Raw genomic sequence first — 17,466 nt, forward strand, 5'->3', positions numbered from 1 at the left:
AGAGCCTCTCTCTCCAGGCTGCTCCCTCCCTTCCTGTCCCCCACGTCCTGTCCCCCAGGCCTCGTCCTGCTGTACTGCGCCCGTGGGACAGGGGTTGGCAGAAGGGCCTGGAGGTGCGGGGATGGGTGGGGGTCTGAGTCCTTGTGAGGCACATGTCAAGAGGAGGGCTGGCGGGGTGCTGCAGCGGCTGTCACCCTGTTCCTGGCTCACTGGCTCCTGCTGGGGGAAATCCAGGGAGTCCTGTTTCCCAGGCAGGGAGAGCCAGCCACGCTGTGTGGGCGGCCTCGTCACATGGATGGGTGGGAAGGGGGACCACCCTCTAGCCCACCCCTCTGGCACCTGTGGGGTCAGGGGGCTGTCTTCTATCAGGCTCCAGCTTGTCACAGGACTGTGCCCGCCGTGTCCTCTTGGGCTTCAGGGGGGCAGTCCGGCGGCCCGGATCCGGGGGCCCTGAAATGACAGTCAAGGCAGGCCTGGCCCATGAGTGGGGCTCACAGGCTGCGCACTCATCCAGGCTATGACTTCTGGCTGTCTGTCACTCATCCTGTGCCCAGGAAGGGACCCGATGTGGGCAACAAGGCCCCAGAGGTGCCCCACACCCCCTTTAGCCAGGTGGCAGACCTTGGACCTCAGGCTCCTCTTGGTCCTGCTGGGAGCCCAGCCTCAGTCGGGGTTTGTTCATTCCTGGGGCCGCACCCCCGGTCTCAGCCTCCTCCCTGCCCCCTGGCTCCTGAGGGAGCCAGCGGCCCCTGTGCACAGCCACCGGCTTGGGGGGCCGCAGAGCTAAAGCAGGGTCCTGCAGCTGGCACAGAAGGAAGATGCTCAGTCGGTTAGTTTGCCCTTTTGCCTCCTCAAAGTGCCCTCCCCGCCGCCTCGCTGGCTCTCACCTTGGCGTTCCTGGCGGGAACCGTCCTCTCTGGGAATAGGGCCCCCTCCTTCTCCTCCTCCCCATCTTGGGATGCTGGGCTGGGGCTCTGGCAGCTGTGGTTGGGGGCGCTCTCCTCAGCTGGGGGATGGGAAGAGAGAAGAAACTGCAGGAAAAGACATTGTTGCACAGCCCTCCCTGTCCCTTGTCTCTGTGAAGCCCTGGAGGCCAGGACTTTCCCCTCCAAGCCCATTTGCTCCCATGTCTCTGCCTCGGATGTCCCCTTCTGCTCTCACAGTCCCCAGGATCCTCCTGAGCCTGTCACCTCTGCAGGGGGCTCTGGCTGACCCTCTTGAAGAGCAGGGACAGAGCCAGGGCCCGCGGCCAGCCGGGTCCACAGGCATGGCTGCCCATCCAGGGCTGCAGTGCCCCGGCGCCCTGCCAAGGCTGCAACCTGGCACTCCTAGAACTCTCTGCCAGTCTGATTTAGATGGTGAGTCTGGAGGAGAAGTGCCTGGCACCCTCACCATTCCCCCTACCCTGCCTCCGTGGCTTTAGGCACCCTGGACCCAAGGATGTGCCACGTGTTTGGGGTTGCCTGTGTGTGTATCTGTGAGGTGTGGGTGAGGAAGCCCAGGAGGGTGCCGGCAGTTAGGGTGTGCGCAGGGAGCACCCGACAATCACCGCCTCCTAAATGAAGGGTGGAGCCCCTCTTCCGGTGTCTTAACTAGTCTGTGTGTGGGATGGGATCATCAGCGAAGGTGACCCCAGCGCTGGGTCGGCCTTGGAGGACGCGGCAGGAGCACAGGCACTGCCAAGCCTCGGGCCAGCCTGGCTCTGCACCGCGCCCTTATGCCCTAGCTCTGGGGTGGGAGTGGAGGAGGGAAGGGAGCGTCAACCTCTCCAGGGAGATTTGTCCCTGTCACTGTTGTTGGAGGGTCACATTCCAGACCTGGGGGAACTGAGGCTGATGCCGAGCTGACCGGCTTTCCTTTAGCTGCTCCCTAAGTGAAAGGTGCTCTGAACCCAGCAGAAGGGCGGTGTCATACTATGATCCCCCCCCCGCCGCCCTTTATTCTGGAAGGTGAATAACCTGTCAACACTGTGGGTGGTGACTGAGCCGACACTAACACCCAGGGTGTCTGACCTCTGAGGCAGGGGGCTCTTGCCCCTGCTGTGTGGTACCTTTCTGCGTGAGCGGAGGATGGCCTGGTGAACTATTTTGGGGGGAGACTGGAGTGTTGGAGGTGGGCCTGGTATGGCTGGTACTGCCCACCCTTTCCCCAGCTGGGGTGCAGAGAGAGTCCTTCTTTATAGAGGGTGCCATTCTGCTGATGGCCCCCGCTCTACAGAATTCCCCAAACCACCCACAAAGTGTTGTTCCTTGTAGGCTAAGCCTGGCAAAGCCACTTCTGTTCCGTGGGACCTTTCTTTGGATTGGGTTGTTTGTTTCTTTTGGATGTAGTTTTGTAACTATCCTGAAGCATTTGCACAGTGTTGACATTTTACTGCCCCGCCTTAGTTGGCTTCTGTCTCTTTGGACATAACCCGGGCCTTCAGAGCTGCTGCCAGAGAAGAGGCTTTCCATACCTATGTGCCACGTGGCCTCTGCTCGGCGCATGGCACTGAAGCTCGGCTTGGTGCTTTGGGGTGGTGGTGGGGGCTTCCAGGCTCCAGGCCCTGGAGTGGAGGGAGGAGATGGGAAAGGGGAAAAGGGAAAAGGCATGTTAGCAGGGGCCCTGAGAGACGGGGCAAAGGAAGGACGTGAGGGCGATCATTCTCACCTGCATCGTCCGAGGAGCGCCGTTTCTGCCAAGGCTGGATGCTGCCCTCCAGGTCTGGGCCTGGGCCCTGAAAGGACAGCTGAGTCAGGTCATTAAAAAAGTCCCTTCTGTGTGGGAACTGCAGTTAGCAAGGGGCTTCTGCTGTAGCATCTCATGTCATTAGTCCCTAGACATTCGGACTGTTTTCCCCAAAGAGTGGCACTCATACCACCCCTAGGGGCATAAGAAATGGTTTACACGAATGAACATACGGTTATTTTAATATGTGTTTATTTTATGTGTAGTAGAAAAAACATGACTAGTACAACAAGCCTGTGATTCTAAAGATGATAATGCTTAGGTCCAGACTGAGTTTAAAAAGGTGAGTTGAGGGCTTCCCTGGTGGCGGTGGTTAAGAATCCGCCTGCCAATGCAGGGGACACAGGTTTGAGCCCTGGTCCGGGAAGATCCCACATGCCGCGGAGAAACTAAGCCCGTGCGCCACAACTACTGAGCCTGCACTCTAGAGCCTGCGAGCCACAACTACTGAAGCCCACGCGCCTAGAGCCCGTGCTCCGCAAAAAGAGAAGCCACCGCAATGAGAAGCCCGCGCACCGCAACGAAGAGTAGCCCATGCTCGCCACAACTAGAGAAAGCCCGTGCGCAGCAACGAAGACCCAACGCAGCTATAAATAAATAAGTAAATAAATAAATTTATTAAAAAAAAAAAGGTGAGTTGATCTAAATAAAAATATTATGTAAATAATGCCGTGGTATGTGGAGAAGGTAAAAAGCCGTCATAAAGGTGGTAATCAAGTCACCAAAATTTGGGAAACAGCTCTAGAGGTAAGTATTTTTAGGGCCACACACTTTATGAGGAAGCAGAGGCTCCAGCGTGACTTGTCCAGGGTTGCGCAGCAAGTGTAGGGGCAGAACTGCAGCTGACACCTTCTACTCCAGAGCATGGCTCTCTCCACTGACCTACCAACCGCAGGGCCGTGGGGAGGGGAGGGTGGTATGCAGGGACCCACGGGACCCTCAGTTCGCCTCCCCAGGTTCCGCTCACCTCTCGTTTCCCATCGAAGCTCCAACCCTTGGCTCCTCCCAACCCAGGGAGGGCGACACTGTGGACCCTTGGCTGCTGTGCTGTCCCAGGGGCCTGGCCCCCCTCCCCAGGCTCTGCCCCGTCGGTGCCCTGGAACAAGGTTTCGGGTTTAGAATCAGTTCCCGATGGAGAAGGGGCTCCACAGGCAGCAAGGGAGCAGGGGAGGGCCCCAACCCCTCAGAGCCCCCTGCCTGGGGAAGCCCTACCCAGACCCTCTGAGGAGTCCTTCCACTGCCCTCATTTGCATGGTGGACTCCCAGCATACGCTGGGTAACCAGGCTTAGCCCAAGGGGCCCAGGAGCGAGGAACTGGGATGACCAAGTTCCCGAGTCCTAACAGTCTCCCGTTAAGTGCCTAGGGTGGGGTGCGTGGATGGGCTACGAGTGGGGCAGCAAACCAGGACTCGGCACCCCTGCCTCACTTACCATCTTCCTGCGGAAGGAAGGCCCCCGGCCCCCGCCAAATGCAGGAAGGAGCCTGCTCTCCTCCTCTGGGCTCCAGCAGGGGGAGGAGTTATTGCCGAGGCTGCGGGGACCTGGGCTGGGGGGGCTCTCCTGAGTCGGGGGCGGGGGCGGGGGCGGAGGGAGGAGGAGCCCGGTGGTGGGGGACCCTGGCCCCCTGTCCCCCTTGAAGCTCTGGGGCCGGCGAAAGTGAAACAAGCCTCGGCGCCTCTTCTTCTGGAGTGGAGGGAGTGGCGGCTCCGAGAGGCCTGGCCGCAGGGTCCTCAGAGTCCGGGGGTAGCTGGGCAGGGTCGGCGTGAGTTAGGACAAAGTCGTGGGGAGATACCCAGGTCAGATGCCGAGGTCGTTCAGGGCCCAGGGTGGTGCTGGCGTTAGGCCAGTCCTGGCTCTCCGGGACCTCCAGCTGTCCTGTCTCATCTAGTCTTTCCTGCCGTTCCATAACCCTTTCCACCTATTCTCAGGGGATGGTGTCCTCACCTTCCCTGTCACAACCCTCCAGCAGCCTCCTCCCTCGCAGGCACCCCTCCCCCCATCTCCTCTCAGCCTCTCCAAGTGACCCAGTTCCTTGTGGAGAGATGCCGGGGAGCCTGTGCAGGACAGTGACAGAACACACCCTCCAGGCCTGGTACCACTAACCGTCACCCCATTCCAGGGCCTGCTATCCCCCGAACCCCAATCCCACTGTGGTGGTTCACTCTGGCCCCGTTCTTTCCTGCTGTCCTGAGGGGATTCAGAGAACATGGCAACTAAGGGCTCGGTGTGGAGGAAAGAGAATGTGGGGGAAATCTCCCAGAGAGACTGGCTTTGGGGCACTGCCATTGGAGAGGCCTCTCTGGGAGGTGGGTGGACACGGGAGCCCTCCAGGGCCTCGGGGCCTGCTGAAGTTGGGGGGTGTGCCTGGGCACCACACCTGGAGCTTTCATCCATAACCCTTCGGCTGAAGAAGTCCTCCAGCCCCTCATCCAGGCGGGTGGCTGTCCCGTTCTCCTGACGGGTCCCAGGTACTGGCGCCTGCTGGGAGGAAAGTCCTGTAGGATATACCATCTGGGTGAGGAAGCCCTCCTCCCATCCACTCAAGGCCTTCCCCTTTGGACTTGGACTTGCCTCTTCTTGGCCCCATGGAAACTTAGACTTCAGGATACCTGGGCATTTCTTAAACTTGGTGGCTCTTGACTCTCTCTGTCACCAAAATGAGAACTGCCACTGTCTAGCAGACAGAGATTTCCTATCTGTGACAAGGTCTAGCTCCATCCAATCCGGATAACTCCTCTTCTGTTCCATGGCCTGCCTGGGCCCCTGCCCGATCCCCCAAGGCTAGTACCTCTGGCATTGGTGTCCTAGAGCTAGAATCTCTGGCTCTGGCACTGCTAAGTGAAGTTGGTCCTCTTGTGAGGCCTTAGGGACTCACGCTGGGCCGACCAGGTCCTGGAGGGGTGGTCCTGGGGGGCCGGGGCCTCCCTTGTGTTTGATGCCTTAGTTTGTAGCCATAAGTGGGCAGCTCAGATAGACCTTCCCAGGAGCCACTAGCTGTGGGCTGGCTGCTCCCGAGTCCTGAGAACCAGCCAGGGGGGATCCCCAGACTCCCCAGCTGGCTTTCCACGTCCTGAGGGCTCCCACCTGTGGGGAGAGCAGCGTTAGAGGGACCAGCATGAGGGGCAGGGAGAAAGCAGGCTGGAGAGGCAGAGATAAAAGAAAGGGAATCAGGGCCATCAGCGCGGAGGCTGGAAGACTCACTAATGAAGGCAGACACGGGCCGGATCTTGCGGCAGCGCTTCTGCTTTTTGATGGCCATGGTGTCCTGCAGAGACGGAGGCATGCGGTGGGGCCAGGTGGCAAACCCCAGGAGCCTCGCCTGGAGCCTCCCATTCCTCATAAAGCCTTCTCTTTAGGGTGCATCCCGCTTCCCTGTCCTTAGGCGGCTGAGGCAATGGGACAAGGGAAGAGGCTGGGCGGGATCGGGGCGAGGGGACGAGACCCGGCGAGGGGCAGAGAGTGGAGTCCAGGGACGTAGAAGGGGACAGCGTTTTGCAGGGTCAGGGGCAGGACCAAGGTTAAGGAGGGGAGTGGGGGTGCTCACGATGTTGGTCCCAAGTTCATCATCTGTGGTCTCGTCACGGTCATGGTTCCGTCCTCGGCCCCGGGAGGACAGATCCTGTCCTTGGCACAGCCCCCCTGGCGGATCTGACAGTGTCTTTAGCTGGGCCAGGTGTCGGGCCTAGGGAAGGACAGGTGTGAACAGGATCCCAAGGAAGCCGCCCACCGCCCAGGACCTTGACGGGGAGGGCTGGTGGGGGCAGACGCGGGTGATGCGGGGTGGAGGACAGGTCTGGGCCGGGCTGAGGCTCAGAAGTTTTACCAGGCTCTTGTGGGAGTGGTACAGCTCCTGCAGGATCTCATCTACTATGGAGTTGGTCAAGTAGGTGACGACTGAGAGCTTCACTTCACTGTGGGCACAGGGGGGCGGCTCAGCTCCTCCTTCCCTGCCCCTGAGCCTCTGCCCCAGCCTTCCCCAGACGCCTGAGGGAGCGGGCCGGCCGCCCTGGCTGCCCACGGGGAACACAGCTGCTGTACGAGGCACCTGGGATCCACCACCCAGCTCCACCCACAGCCCTTCCAGCCTAGGGGTGTGTGGAGGGGGAGGGGGACGGAGAGGAACTGAGGGGAAGGAGGGGCAGAGGGGCTCTGGGTCCGGCCCCTGGAGCTCCAGTGGAACAGAGCGAGGTAAACTGAGGTGTTGAGTGAATTCTGCCCGTCTCTGCTGTAAGAGCAGGAACCAGCACTTCTTGAGCTTGGCCATTTCATGGGTTTGTGTAATAATTTTCCTTCATTTTAGTGAGAGGTGGCACCCAGACTGGAATGAGGGAGAGCTCTAGGGGCCATGAAAACTTGGGGGGATGGGCAGCGCAGTCCATGCACCCCTATTCTTTGTCCACACCTCCGAGGAGGCTGTGCTCTGTTTCTAGAGGTCAGTTCCTGGGGGTATGTGCGCGGCTGTGTGTACGTGTACACGTGTGTGCACCGTTCGGACTCCTAACCCCAGCTCAGCATTTAGACTGCTAGGGCAAGGACGAGTCAGACCTTAAATAGCAAGGTTGCAGTTGGTTAAAGATTCATCCCTTGTAGCGTAGATTGTGTCATTCATTATTCATTGCTGATGGCTGGGCGCCCCCCCCACCCGAGTCCCTAAGTGCTCCAGGCCAAGTCCAGCCCCCCTCCAGCCCCCCCCCCCGCCGCCTCTCACTCCAGCTTGTTCTGAATGTCCTGCCCCGCCTGCTCCAGCAGCGCCCCTCGGATGAAGTTCCGGGGCACAGTGACGCGCTCAGCCACATTGCTCAGCATCTTGTTGTGCCCTTCAGCCACCCGCATGGCCACGGGGCATAACTCTTGCGTTAGGCTGACCATGGACTCCAGGATCACCTAGTATGTGGGGAAAGGAGGCCAGAACCCCAAGGAGGGCAGGGTCAGGGCTGGCACCACAGCGGAAGAGACTCCAGCCTGTCTATTCCAGCCCCCCGTGGGGAGACTGAGGGGCCAGCCAAGGTCACAGGGCCGGTTAGCAGCAGAGCCTTGGACACTCAGGCTTCCCCACATCCTGGTCAGTGTCCTTTTCATCCTACCACATGGACACAAGGACAGGGGAGAGTCAGTCCAAGGATCAGAGTCCAGAGGGAGAGCTCAGAGTTCAGGGGCTAAGGTTGAAACGAGCAGCAAATATCCGAGGCCGGTTCTCTAGCAATGCCTTGGCACAGTGGGAGTGTAGGTGGTCTCAGCTCTGTAACTCCTTCTTGCCCACGGTAATCTTCCCGTGCTGGCCTCGGCCCTCGGCTTAGGGCCTTGGTCAGCACTGGGCTCCCTCCCCAGGACTTGCCTGCAGCTCCTTGTCCACAGCCTTGGACACCTCACTGGCTACTGACTCCAGCCTCTGCCTCACGGGTCCGTCGTTGGCCAGCATGTGGCCCAGCTCATAGAGGCTGGGAAACAGCTGGGAAAGAAAGGGGTTCTGATCAGAAGGTCAGAATCTGGCTTCGCTGGGTCCCTGGCCTAGGAGGCTGTGAAAACGTTGGGGGATAAGCAGTGCCGTCCGTGGGCACTCCTGGGCCTGGACGCTCCTGGGCCGGCACGCTGGCCTTCCTGGGCTCCCTAGACTGTCAGGGGAGGGCGGGGCTGCGGAGGGCTCACCGCCCGGGAGTTCTTGGCGTCCTTGATGAGGTCCCGAGCATAGAGCAACTCATCCTGCACGGGCTCCAGGGGGCACAGCCTCAGGGCCCGAACCTCCTCTTGCACCCGTCCGCACAGCCGCTGCAGCATCTGCAGCACAGGTGGCGGGAGTGTTAGGGGGGACTCTCGCATCTTCACCTTCCCAGGTGGGCCCCCAGGCACCCCATTTCTGGGCCCCCTTGGGCAGTGCTACTGGTGCTGGCACTGACAGGGGTAAGGGTGATGTCTCCCGATGGCCTGTTCCCTCTTCTTCTTGGGATGCCCTCTTGAACACTCAGTGGAGCTCCCACAGTCCTGGGACCCCTTGTCTGGGAGCCCTGCTGTTTGCCCACGTGTCCTCTCATGTTTGGGGCCCACATTCTGCACGTCCTGTCTTTTTGCTCTCCCACATGCTCAATCCACTTATGGGCACCACACGATGCCTCTCTCATGACCCCTCCCGCCCCGACCTGCGCTCCATCACATCAGCCCTGTGCCCTGCGTGCCCCACGTGTGCCCCCTGTGTCTCGGAGGGAAACGTTTACTTGCTCGGCGCTGCTGGTCACCAGGCCCTGCTGCAGCCTGAAAGCCTGTTCCTGCGGGCACGTCTGAGAATGGTTGTTCCTCACCAGGCACCACTGGATCTGGAGATGACGATGGGTGGGTGGGGTGAGGGCCAGGGGATGTGGGCTGGCCCCTGCCCCTTGGGTTCCACCCTGCTCAGGCCGCCACCTTCTGCCAGACGTCCTCGGTACGCTCAGGGGCGCTGCGGTAGGCTTGGGAGATGTCGCTCACAGGGAAGGACATGAAGCGCAGCGTATGGTTGCTGTGGGACAGAGTGGCACAGCTGGGTGGGATAAAGGCGGGCAGGAGAGGCTCCTGCTCCCCAGACCCCACCTCTTGCTGACCATTTCCCTCTTCTGTGGTCCTTCCTAACATTTCTATGCAACTAGGTCAGGTGGACTGGGGTGGGGCTGGTGTAGTTCAGGCCTGGTCCAGGTACAGGGAAGCTGGGGGCTAGGATCAGGGCAGGGCCCTGGTCTACTCACCTCTCCAGGGCCCTTGCAATGTCCAGAAAGCCTAGGGCAGATGTATTGTTCCGATCCCATAGGATAGTTCTGGGGAAAGGGTGAGCATCAGCGTATTACCCCTCCCTCGGGGTCTCTCTTAGGGGGAGGGGACACATCCCCCTCGGGAGCCTTCCCTCCTTTCCTGGGTAATGAGGCTGACTCAGAGATGGTCCTGGCACTAAGGGTCTCCTGGAAGCTGGGGTACAGAGCAGTGAGGCAGCAGGGAGGGCATGTATGTGTGTGGGGGAGGGCTGGGGCTCCAGGTGAGAGGGTCCAGGTGTGGGCCCCACCTGAGGGAGGAGTTTATCTGCAGGGCCTTAGAGAGCATCTTGGCCCCGATGTCCTCCATGCCATTGCCGCTCAGATCCACCTTCGCCAGGCAGGTGTTGCTGCCCAGGGCGTTGATGAGGATGCTGGTGCGAAGCTTCAGCCGGGAGTCTGCCACTGACAGTGACTGCAAGGACTGTGTGGGCAAGTGGGGGGTTTGGCCCAGTCCCTGCAGCCCCTGTCACTGCAGGTCCCCTCCCAGGCCCCGGCACTCACACAGTCCTCTTCTTGGATCAGCTGCACCAGCTTGTGGAGGATCTCCTCCAGGGTCCTGTGGGGAGTCGGGGCTCAGAGTAGGAGGGGAGGGGGCTGGGGTCATGTTAGTGGAGCAGCGGAGAGGCGGTCAAGGGTAACACAGTGAGCCACAAGGATAGGCGGATGATGGAGTGAGGGTCTGTGGGTATAGGAGGGGGGGCTCACTTGGCCTTGACGTTGAAGTTCTTGCCCAGGAACAGGTGCTTGAGGGACTTGTTCTTGCCAAGTGCAGGCACCAGTGTCAGGAGGTCCGAGTCGAACCCTGGCCAGTAGATGGGAGAGGCCTGGCCTTGAGGCCCGAGGCTCACTGGAGTCTCCTTAGGGCTTCTCCCCCGTGCTCTAGGCCCCTGTCCCCACCTGGCCCCCAGGAAGGGAAGTGCCCCCACTCACCATTGTCTGACAGATCCAGGCTGCCCACACAGGTGACAGCCCACAGCTGCTCCTGCAAAGCCTGGGCTCCAGCTGAGCGGAGCTGCAGGGACGGGGTGTGGGTGGAAGACAGGGCACCTTTAATGCTTAGAGATAAGAGGAGTCATGCCAGGATTCAAGGTCATACCAGGTCTTCTCGGGTGTGAAATCTGGAGGCCCCTTCTCTATACCAGATCCTTCCCTAGGGCTCTCTCCCCTCCCTTCAGCCAGAAAAATCTCCAGGCCGCTGCTCTGGAGACAGCTTGCTCCTGCCATCTGGTGGGAAAGCTTGGTATCTCCCACCCCAAAGCGGTCAGCGAGGAGATCCTGGAGACTGAAAATGACCTCTAGAAAGAGGGCCGCAGACCACAGACGGAGAGGGGAAAGTGGGGGTGAGGTTAGGGCGGGGGGTCGCTGAGGGGTAGCGCGGAGGCAAGACGGAGCCAGAGCTTGACTTAGGGAAGTGAACGGTGGGGTGATGGGTGGGGGACTGAGGGCTCACCTCACAGCTGCTGAGGTCCAGGTGCAGATCGCTGAGGTGACTGTTGAGGGAGAGGCCCTGGAGCAGCGCCCTGTGGGAGGAAGGTCAGCAGGCCCGCCTTTACCCCTCACCCCCTTCTCCCAGGGTTCCCCCTCGGACGCCCCCCAACCCTGCACCCACCCGACCTGAGGGCCTCCAGGGGCAGCCTCGTGGCCGACAGGTTGATGTGGCTCAGAGTGTAGGTGCTGCTGAAGAACTGCTTGAAGGCAGGCGGGGCCTCCCGGCCCTTCCTGCGGAGATGCCTGGGGTCAGCAAGGGAGGGGGCGCCCACGACTTGCCCCGCCCCTCGCTGCACCCCTGTGCTCCCACCTGTGGGAGCAGCTGTTGCGCGCCAGGTTGAGGTAGGTGAGGTGGGAGCAGCAGCCGTGGAGCAGGGCGCCCAGAAGCTGTGGGGTGGAGACAGGGTGCGTCTCACGGGGCTGGGAGGGCTGCCGGGAGGGGCGACGAGGACTCCCTCCTCCCTCCCCACCAAGGCCCTGGCGCTTCGCCCTCTGCAGTCAGTCTGTGCGAGTCCCGCTGTGCCTGCCCACTTAGCCTCTTCAAGCCTCAGTTTCCCCTCTGTGGAAAGTGGGTCTACTCCCACCTGCCTGGCCCCCAGGGGGTGAGAGGCTCATAGGCAGTGGATGTGTAAAGCCAGGGCGCCCACAGGCTCGTGAGGTGCCTGGTTCAAGTTAGGGAAGGAGTCCTTTCCTCCAGTGGACGCAGCGCTGCGCTGGGGCTCATGGCCGAGGAACGGATCCGGGCTGGCTTTTAGGCACAGCTAGCACAGCCTTGGCGGCACACGGATAAAGTGCTGCACAGGTGTGAGCTTTGGCGTTGATTTGTAATTCAGCTGAACCTGAAGCCATCCTGCCAGCTCTGCCCACCGCTGTACTCAAGGAGAGGGTGACCCACCCCAGTCTCCCCAGATCACAGGCTGGCTCCCCCATCACCAACCCCTCACCAAGTCGATGGCGCAGTCAGTCCCCGCCAGGTCCAGGTGCACCAGGGCATTGGGCTGGGCCAGGAAACTGTAGAGGGCCTGGGAAGGAAGGACAGAGGGGTTGCGGGTGAAGGGGTGACAGAACCCCTCCCCTCCCCAGGGCTAAAGGGCAGAGACCCCAGGCCCTGAAGCCCGGGTGGGCCTCTGCAGGGGCCTGAGGCTATATTCGTGGACTCACGTTGGCCTCATCTGTGGCGAGCAGCCCAGGGTTCTTGCTCAGGTCCAGGTACTGAAGGGAGCTGGCAAAGGCCGGGTTGGCCCCGAAGGTCTGGCCCAGCGCCTGGAGCCCTGAGCACAGCGGGCACTGGGCTGGGTTGGCCACCCCCCCGCCGAACTCTTCCCCTTGCATACAACTCTTCCCCACTCTCCAAATGTGGCTCCTTTCCCTTCTTTGATCCCTGGGATGCTGTGTGAGTGTATGGGTACACCTCTGGGACTCGACACCCAGGCAGTGCTGGGGGAGGGTCAGAGTCAGAGGTCAGGGGTCCCGGGGCAAGTACCTCGAGGGGAAATGGCAGTCTTGGCCAGGCACAGTTTGGTGAGGCCAGTGGGGAAGCAGAGGAGCTGCTGGCTCAGGCTGAGGAAACCTGGGGAGTGGAGAGAGAAAGGGGCCCACTGAGAGGTGGGCAGTGGGGGCAGGTGGTGCAGAGTCAGACTGGGCGCTTGACTGGGTTATGGGCCTGGGGTCAAGGATGGCATATTGGGGCAGGGGCTGGCATCAGGTCGGAGAGCCCCTGTTCAGACCGGGTTGGGCTCTGGGCTGGGATAGGGGTCTGTGTTGCGATGGGGGGTAGGATTCAGGGCTGGGGCTCACCCTTGTCCTCGATGGGGTTGTGGGACAGAGTGAGGGCATGCAGCACACAGCTCCCGTTCTCCCCAAATACCCCGGCCAGCTTCTGGACAAAGTCCCTTTGGGGAAGGGGAGGAAGGATGTGTTTGTCCCAGGCCCTGGGCTTCCCCTCCTCCTCCACCTGCCTGCCTGGCTGGGGCTACAGTGGTCGGAGGCCCCCGCAGGTGGGGAGCAGCTCGGGGCCTGCCAGGGAGCTTGCCGTCCCTCCGGAATACCTGGGAAGTTGTGCTGAGACAAAGCCCAGCTTAGGGTCCTCGAGACCGGAGCAGCGCACCCTGCTCGGTGGCTGATGGCAGAAGGGGACGGGGCATGGAGATACGGGGGAAGGCTGTGGAGCTGGGGGTCAGGAGGCTTAGGCGTGACTTGCTTTGTGCCCTCTTTGGGCCTCTTCTGTACGGTGAGGAGCTGGATGAGACGGTTCAGAGGCCCATATCATGCTCTGAGGCTCTGGGATCCTAAGACTACATCAAGGGGGTACCACTGCCCAAGGAGGAGGCTGGCCTCACGTCTTAAGCCCGGCGTTGTCCAGCACCAGCTCTTCGAGGCTCCCCGACTTGCTCAGGGTGTGTAGCACCTGTTCTAGCACTTCAGAGCCCTGAGGACAGAGGGGGTCATGTGATCAGGAGCCAGAGAGGGCAGTACTCTCCCCTCCCCACTGCCCCTCCTAGACCCTACCAGCCGCAGGTCCTTGCAGTAGAGTTTGGTGAACCATTGGTTGTAGGCCAGGGCTGCCACCATTAGGGCCAAGTCTCTGTGGGGAGATTCAGGGCGGCAGGAAAGTGGTGAGCAGGTGGCTAGGGCTGGGAAGAAGAGACTAGGGCTGGGGTGGTTGGGCTGGGGAAAGCCTAGATGGGTGGAAGGCAGGGGTGGTGGGGGCTGGGAGACAGAGCCGGGGCTGTGGGTGGGACCAGAAGGGAGAGCCTAGAAGGGCCAGGGCTGGGCTGGGGCTGGAATGGGGGCTTGAGTCTCTACCCCATCTGCTTACTGGCTCTCCAAGTGGCTGAAATCCAAAAGATTGAACTCCCGGTTATCCTCGGCATGATAGATGGTGTCCACATCCTTGGAGAGGTGGAAGTGGCTCACACCTGCTTCCCTCCTCCTCCTCCTCTGCCCCATCCCTCTGGGTCCCACCTGCCCGCCTGCCGGTCCTGGCCCAACGCACCCATTGCACCTCCTCACGGCAGTGCAGCCCATTGTAGTCGCACAGGGCGGCGTAGGTCTCGGAGAAGCCACCTGTGGGGCAGGAGATGGGCTGGCTCCTTGAGCGGTAAGGGGGTGGGGAACAGGCTTGGAGTTCAAGGAAAGGTCAAGGTCACTTTATGCACCAGTGTCCTGGGTTCATGAACCTCTGAGGTCTGGGAGCCGTGGAGTCTCAGGGCAGGCAAAGCCCCGTACACAGAGGACTCTGAGCAAGGGGCAGGGTGGTGTAGGCCCCACTTTCCTCAAGTCTGCCCCTGCTCACCGCAGACACTGTGAGCGGTGGACGTGGAAGTCTCAGAGTTGGGGGACGTGTCTCGGGGCCCTTCTGGGGTGTCTGCATTTCCACGCCGGATCAGACTCCTGGAAAATGAACAAATCCATCCCAAGGTGGGTGGAAAGAGGCTCTCAATTCTTACCCTATTATAGCTTCTGGATCCCCAGGAAAAGCAGGAATAGGGACACAAGAGCTCTTTTCCTTGATGTCTCGGGGGGCCCAGGGGAAGGAGGGAGGGAGGAAGGAGGTCTCCTTGTCTGACCCCTGAGAGACTCCTCCTTTGCCACTCACCCAGGGCCAGGGCAGACCTTGGAGAGGGCAGAGCTCACATGTCGTGTCACCTGGTCCACACTCTCAGCTGATGGCAGCCGCATGCTCACCATGCCACGCTCTGTCTCCACTAGGATCTGGGGGAGAGGGAGCAGCAGGGCCTCAGATGCGGGCTCCCTCCTCCCGCTGGCCCAGGAGTGGGGCCCAAGCCCTGGTGCTCACCTGGTTCTGACTGAGCGTGTTGAAGGTGCGGATCTCCAGGACATTGAAGGAGCTCTCCACCTGGGGGGAGGGGACACGGGGATGCCCAGCTCATGGTCAGGGCCTGGCTGCCAGGCTCAGAGGGGAGCACGCCAGGTGCTCTCCGGATCATCGGCCCAACTCACCTTGGCTGGGACTTTAAGGGGGAAAAGGTGGAGGCGCCAGGAGGTCAGGGCCTTCAGAGAGGGGAAAAGAACATCAGCAACAAACGGCAGCTTCCTGGGCCCTAGTCACCCTGCTCTCTGTTAGCCCCCTCAGCCTGTGTGCACCCCCTGCCAGCTGACCCTCTGCTCTGGAAGTCCCCCCTCTCTCACATGCCCCACCCTAGGCTCCTAGACATCCATGCAGTTCAGCCTCCCCCTGCCCCCAGGCTATGTCTTCTCAGCTCTCCCCCCGCCTCTGTCTCCCCTGTCCCCCCAGGCTCCTTGCCCTCACCAGCCCAGGTGCTCTTGATCCCCCCTCCCCTCCCCCAGCCCAGTGTCCTCACCAGCACTCGGTCCTCGAACTTCTTGGGCTTCGTCTCCAGCTTGACACGATGTTGTTGGAGCACAGCCGCTTGGCTCAGGCACCTCCGGATGCTGTCTGCAGGTGGGTGGTGGGCTGCTCAGAGCTCCCCTGACCCTGGCCGCCCCCGCAAACCCGAGGCTCTCCAGGGGCAGGGGCAGAGGAGAGGAGAGAGAATCAGAGAGAGACCGAGAAGGACAGGGCCCGAGACCTTTCCTTCTTGGGTGACTTTTCTCTTTCTATTAGAAAGGCAGTGGGGTGTGGAGAAAACTCTGGCTCCTGATGTTCCCGAGTCGGGGGACAGTAGCTGAGTGACACCGTGGGAGAGTGTGAAGGATTTTTCCAACCCGTGCACTCCAGCAGCTGTCAACACATACAGAGTGAGTCAGTGTGTAGGGGCGTGGGGGGTATCCCTTCGGCTGCACTCTAGGTGGTCTGGGTGTGAGTGTCTACCTTTTACTACGCATGTAAAGAAGATGCCAGGGAGCCCGTGTGTGGCATTGGTGGGGATGGGTAAGTGTGAATGAGTATGCTGTGTCTGCAGTTGTGAAAGGGGCACAGAGCCAGCCAGCTCTGGTGTGGGTGGGAGCTGCGGGGTAGGAAGGAGTTAGTGTTTAAATGAGTTCCATACCCATCTGCTGGCAGAATCATCCAGATATCCCAGTGTGTGTGCGTGCGTGCGTGTGTGTGCAGTTTCTGTAAAGATGTGTGTACACACATCTCACGATTGTGCTTGTGTGCCTGTGGAGCTGTGGGAAATCGCCACGGTGCAGCATGTCTCTGAGTATCCTTGAGCGTCCTGGTCTCTGCGTGGGCTAGCCTGTGCTGCCGCCTCTGGGGGTCAGGGTTGGCAGTGCTGGGGGGTCGGGCCTTGGTTTGGTCTGAGTCTGAGAACCAGGCAAACAGGAGAGGCCATGAGGTGTGGGTGTGGGGTAGAGAGAAGGGGGCAGGCTGGGATGCGGGTTGTGGTAGATAAGCTTCAGTAGACCCTGCTCCTGGTTTTAGCTCCGGTCCAGGCCCTTTTCCCTGACTCCCTTCTTTGCCCCAGTGGCCGGGGCGCTAGCGGGGCTCTCGAGCCAGTTCCGGCGCCGGGCCCAGAGGAGGGAGGGTGTTGAGGCCAGAGGAGGTCAGGACCTGGGGCAGCTCCCATCACCCGGCAGGGTTGGCCTGGCCCCGCCCGGCGGGGAAACGGGGATTCTCCGGAGGGGACACTGGATGCTTCGCCGAGGGGTGGGCCAGAATCGCTGAGAGTCAGCCCCAGGGAGCGTGAAGGGACTGCACCTGTCACTGAAGATCGGGACGGGCGGCTCTGGGACACGTAGGTCCTGACGGGGTGAGGCGAGCGGGGCAGCGGAGGATGCTCTGGGACAGTGATGCCCTGAGCTGGGATGCAGGGGCAGGGAGCTGCCTTGGAACCGGATGCATGAGGGGCGGGAGGCACCGGGGTGTACCGCGGGGAGGAACGCACTGGGTCTGGGAGGCTCCCGGACGGGGCGTCCCGGAGACCACCGCAGCCTCGTACCTTGCAGCTCGCGGGTGAGCTCCGCGCTGGACTTGGCCATGGCGGCCGTTGCTGCCGCTGTTGCTGCAGAGGAGCCGCCGTCGCCACCGCCGGGGAGACGCGGCACATGCTAGACCCGGCTCCGGCAGGGCCCCGGCGCTGAGCGCTGCAGCAGCCGCTGAGCCCGCTCCTGTGAGGGGCGTCTGCGCGAGCGCTCCTCCCCCCCAACCCCGCCTCGGAGAGCCGGGTCTCCCGCCCCGCCCGGAGAGGTGCCGGACTGAGCATGCGCGCCGCGCCTCCGAGCCGCGTGAGACCCTGAGAGCGCTCGCGCCCACCCCTCCCGCCGGCTCTAGCGTGCTACGCCCTGTGCGTGTCGCCTGCAGCCCGGGCCATCTCCCGGAAGGGGGGCAGCGTCCCCACTTTCCGTGTGACCCACTCCTCGGACACCGTGAGCAGAACCCACTTCTTTTGTTCGTAGGCCTGGGTACCCCTCGCCGGGTCATCCTTGCAAGGCTCCTCCCTTTTCACTGCTTGCTCGGGACCGGTCCAGCGCGTCCTCGCTGATCCTCGAAGGAAGGAACTCTAGGCCGAGGGCGATGCCGGCAGAGGACATGGTTGAATGTGAGGGAGTT

At 61.4% G+C, this 17,466-nt stretch overlaps 1 protein-coding gene across 1 annotated transcript; it reads right to left on the reverse strand.

Annotated features, from left to right (window-relative positions):
• Nucleotides 1–65: 65 nt before the first annotated feature.
• Nucleotides 66–17,044, reverse strand: CARMIL3 (capping protein regulator and myosin 1 linker 3). Its single transcript, XM_068534750.1, has 40 exons — nt 16,856–17,044; nt 15,317–15,411; nt 14,955–15,005; nt 14,791–14,850; nt 14,590–14,705; nt 14,287–14,384; nt 13,987–14,057; nt 13,810–13,883; nt 13,500–13,575; nt 13,331–13,419; nt 12,789–12,883; nt 12,475–12,561; nt 12,153–12,262; nt 11,936–12,013; nt 11,302–11,378; nt 11,118–11,222; nt 10,954–11,023; nt 10,434–10,515; nt 10,209–10,305; nt 10,005–10,059; nt 9,752–9,924; nt 9,441–9,509; nt 9,124–9,217; nt 8,937–9,035; nt 8,374–8,502; nt 8,063–8,176; nt 7,436–7,611; nt 6,551–6,638; nt 6,272–6,409; nt 5,929–5,992; nt 5,603–5,811; nt 5,105–5,205; nt 4,159–4,474; nt 3,695–3,823; nt 2,650–2,716; nt 2,456–2,545; nt 888–1,006; nt 622–802; nt 340–450; nt 66–219 (listed from the first exon to the last, which is right to left on the reverse strand). Exons 1-40 carry the CDS (start codon nt 16,893–16,895, stop codon nt 191–193), a joined length of 4,122 nt encoding a protein of 1,373 aa, XP_068390851.1. The 5' UTR covers nt 16,896–17,044; the 3' UTR covers nt 66–190.
• Nucleotides 17,045–17,466: the final 422 nt, after the last annotated feature.

This window comes from Eschrichtius robustus, chromosome 1 (genome assembly GCF_028021215.1).
Source record: "Eschrichtius robustus isolate mEscRob2 chromosome 1, mEscRob2.pri, whole genome shotgun sequence".
Classification (NCBI taxonomy): Eukaryota; Metazoa; Chordata; class Mammalia; order Artiodactyla; family Eschrichtiidae; genus Eschrichtius; species Eschrichtius robustus.

Excerpts from the sequence above, each read along its gene's own strand:
- CARMIL3 (XM_068534750.1), bottom strand. The coding sequence starts at position 16,895 with ATGGCCAAGTCCAGCGCGGAGCTCACCCGCGAGCTGCAAG. Across the intron at positions 9,925-10,004 it reads TGATCCAAGAAGAGGACTGT|TCCTTGCAGTCACTGTCAGT; the intron begins GTGAGTGCCGGG and ends TTGCCCACACAG. Across the intron at positions 5,812-5,928 it reads GCCCGTGTCTGCCTTCATTA|GTGGGAGCCCTCAGGACGTG; the intron begins GTGAGTCTTCCA and ends CTCTCCCCACAG.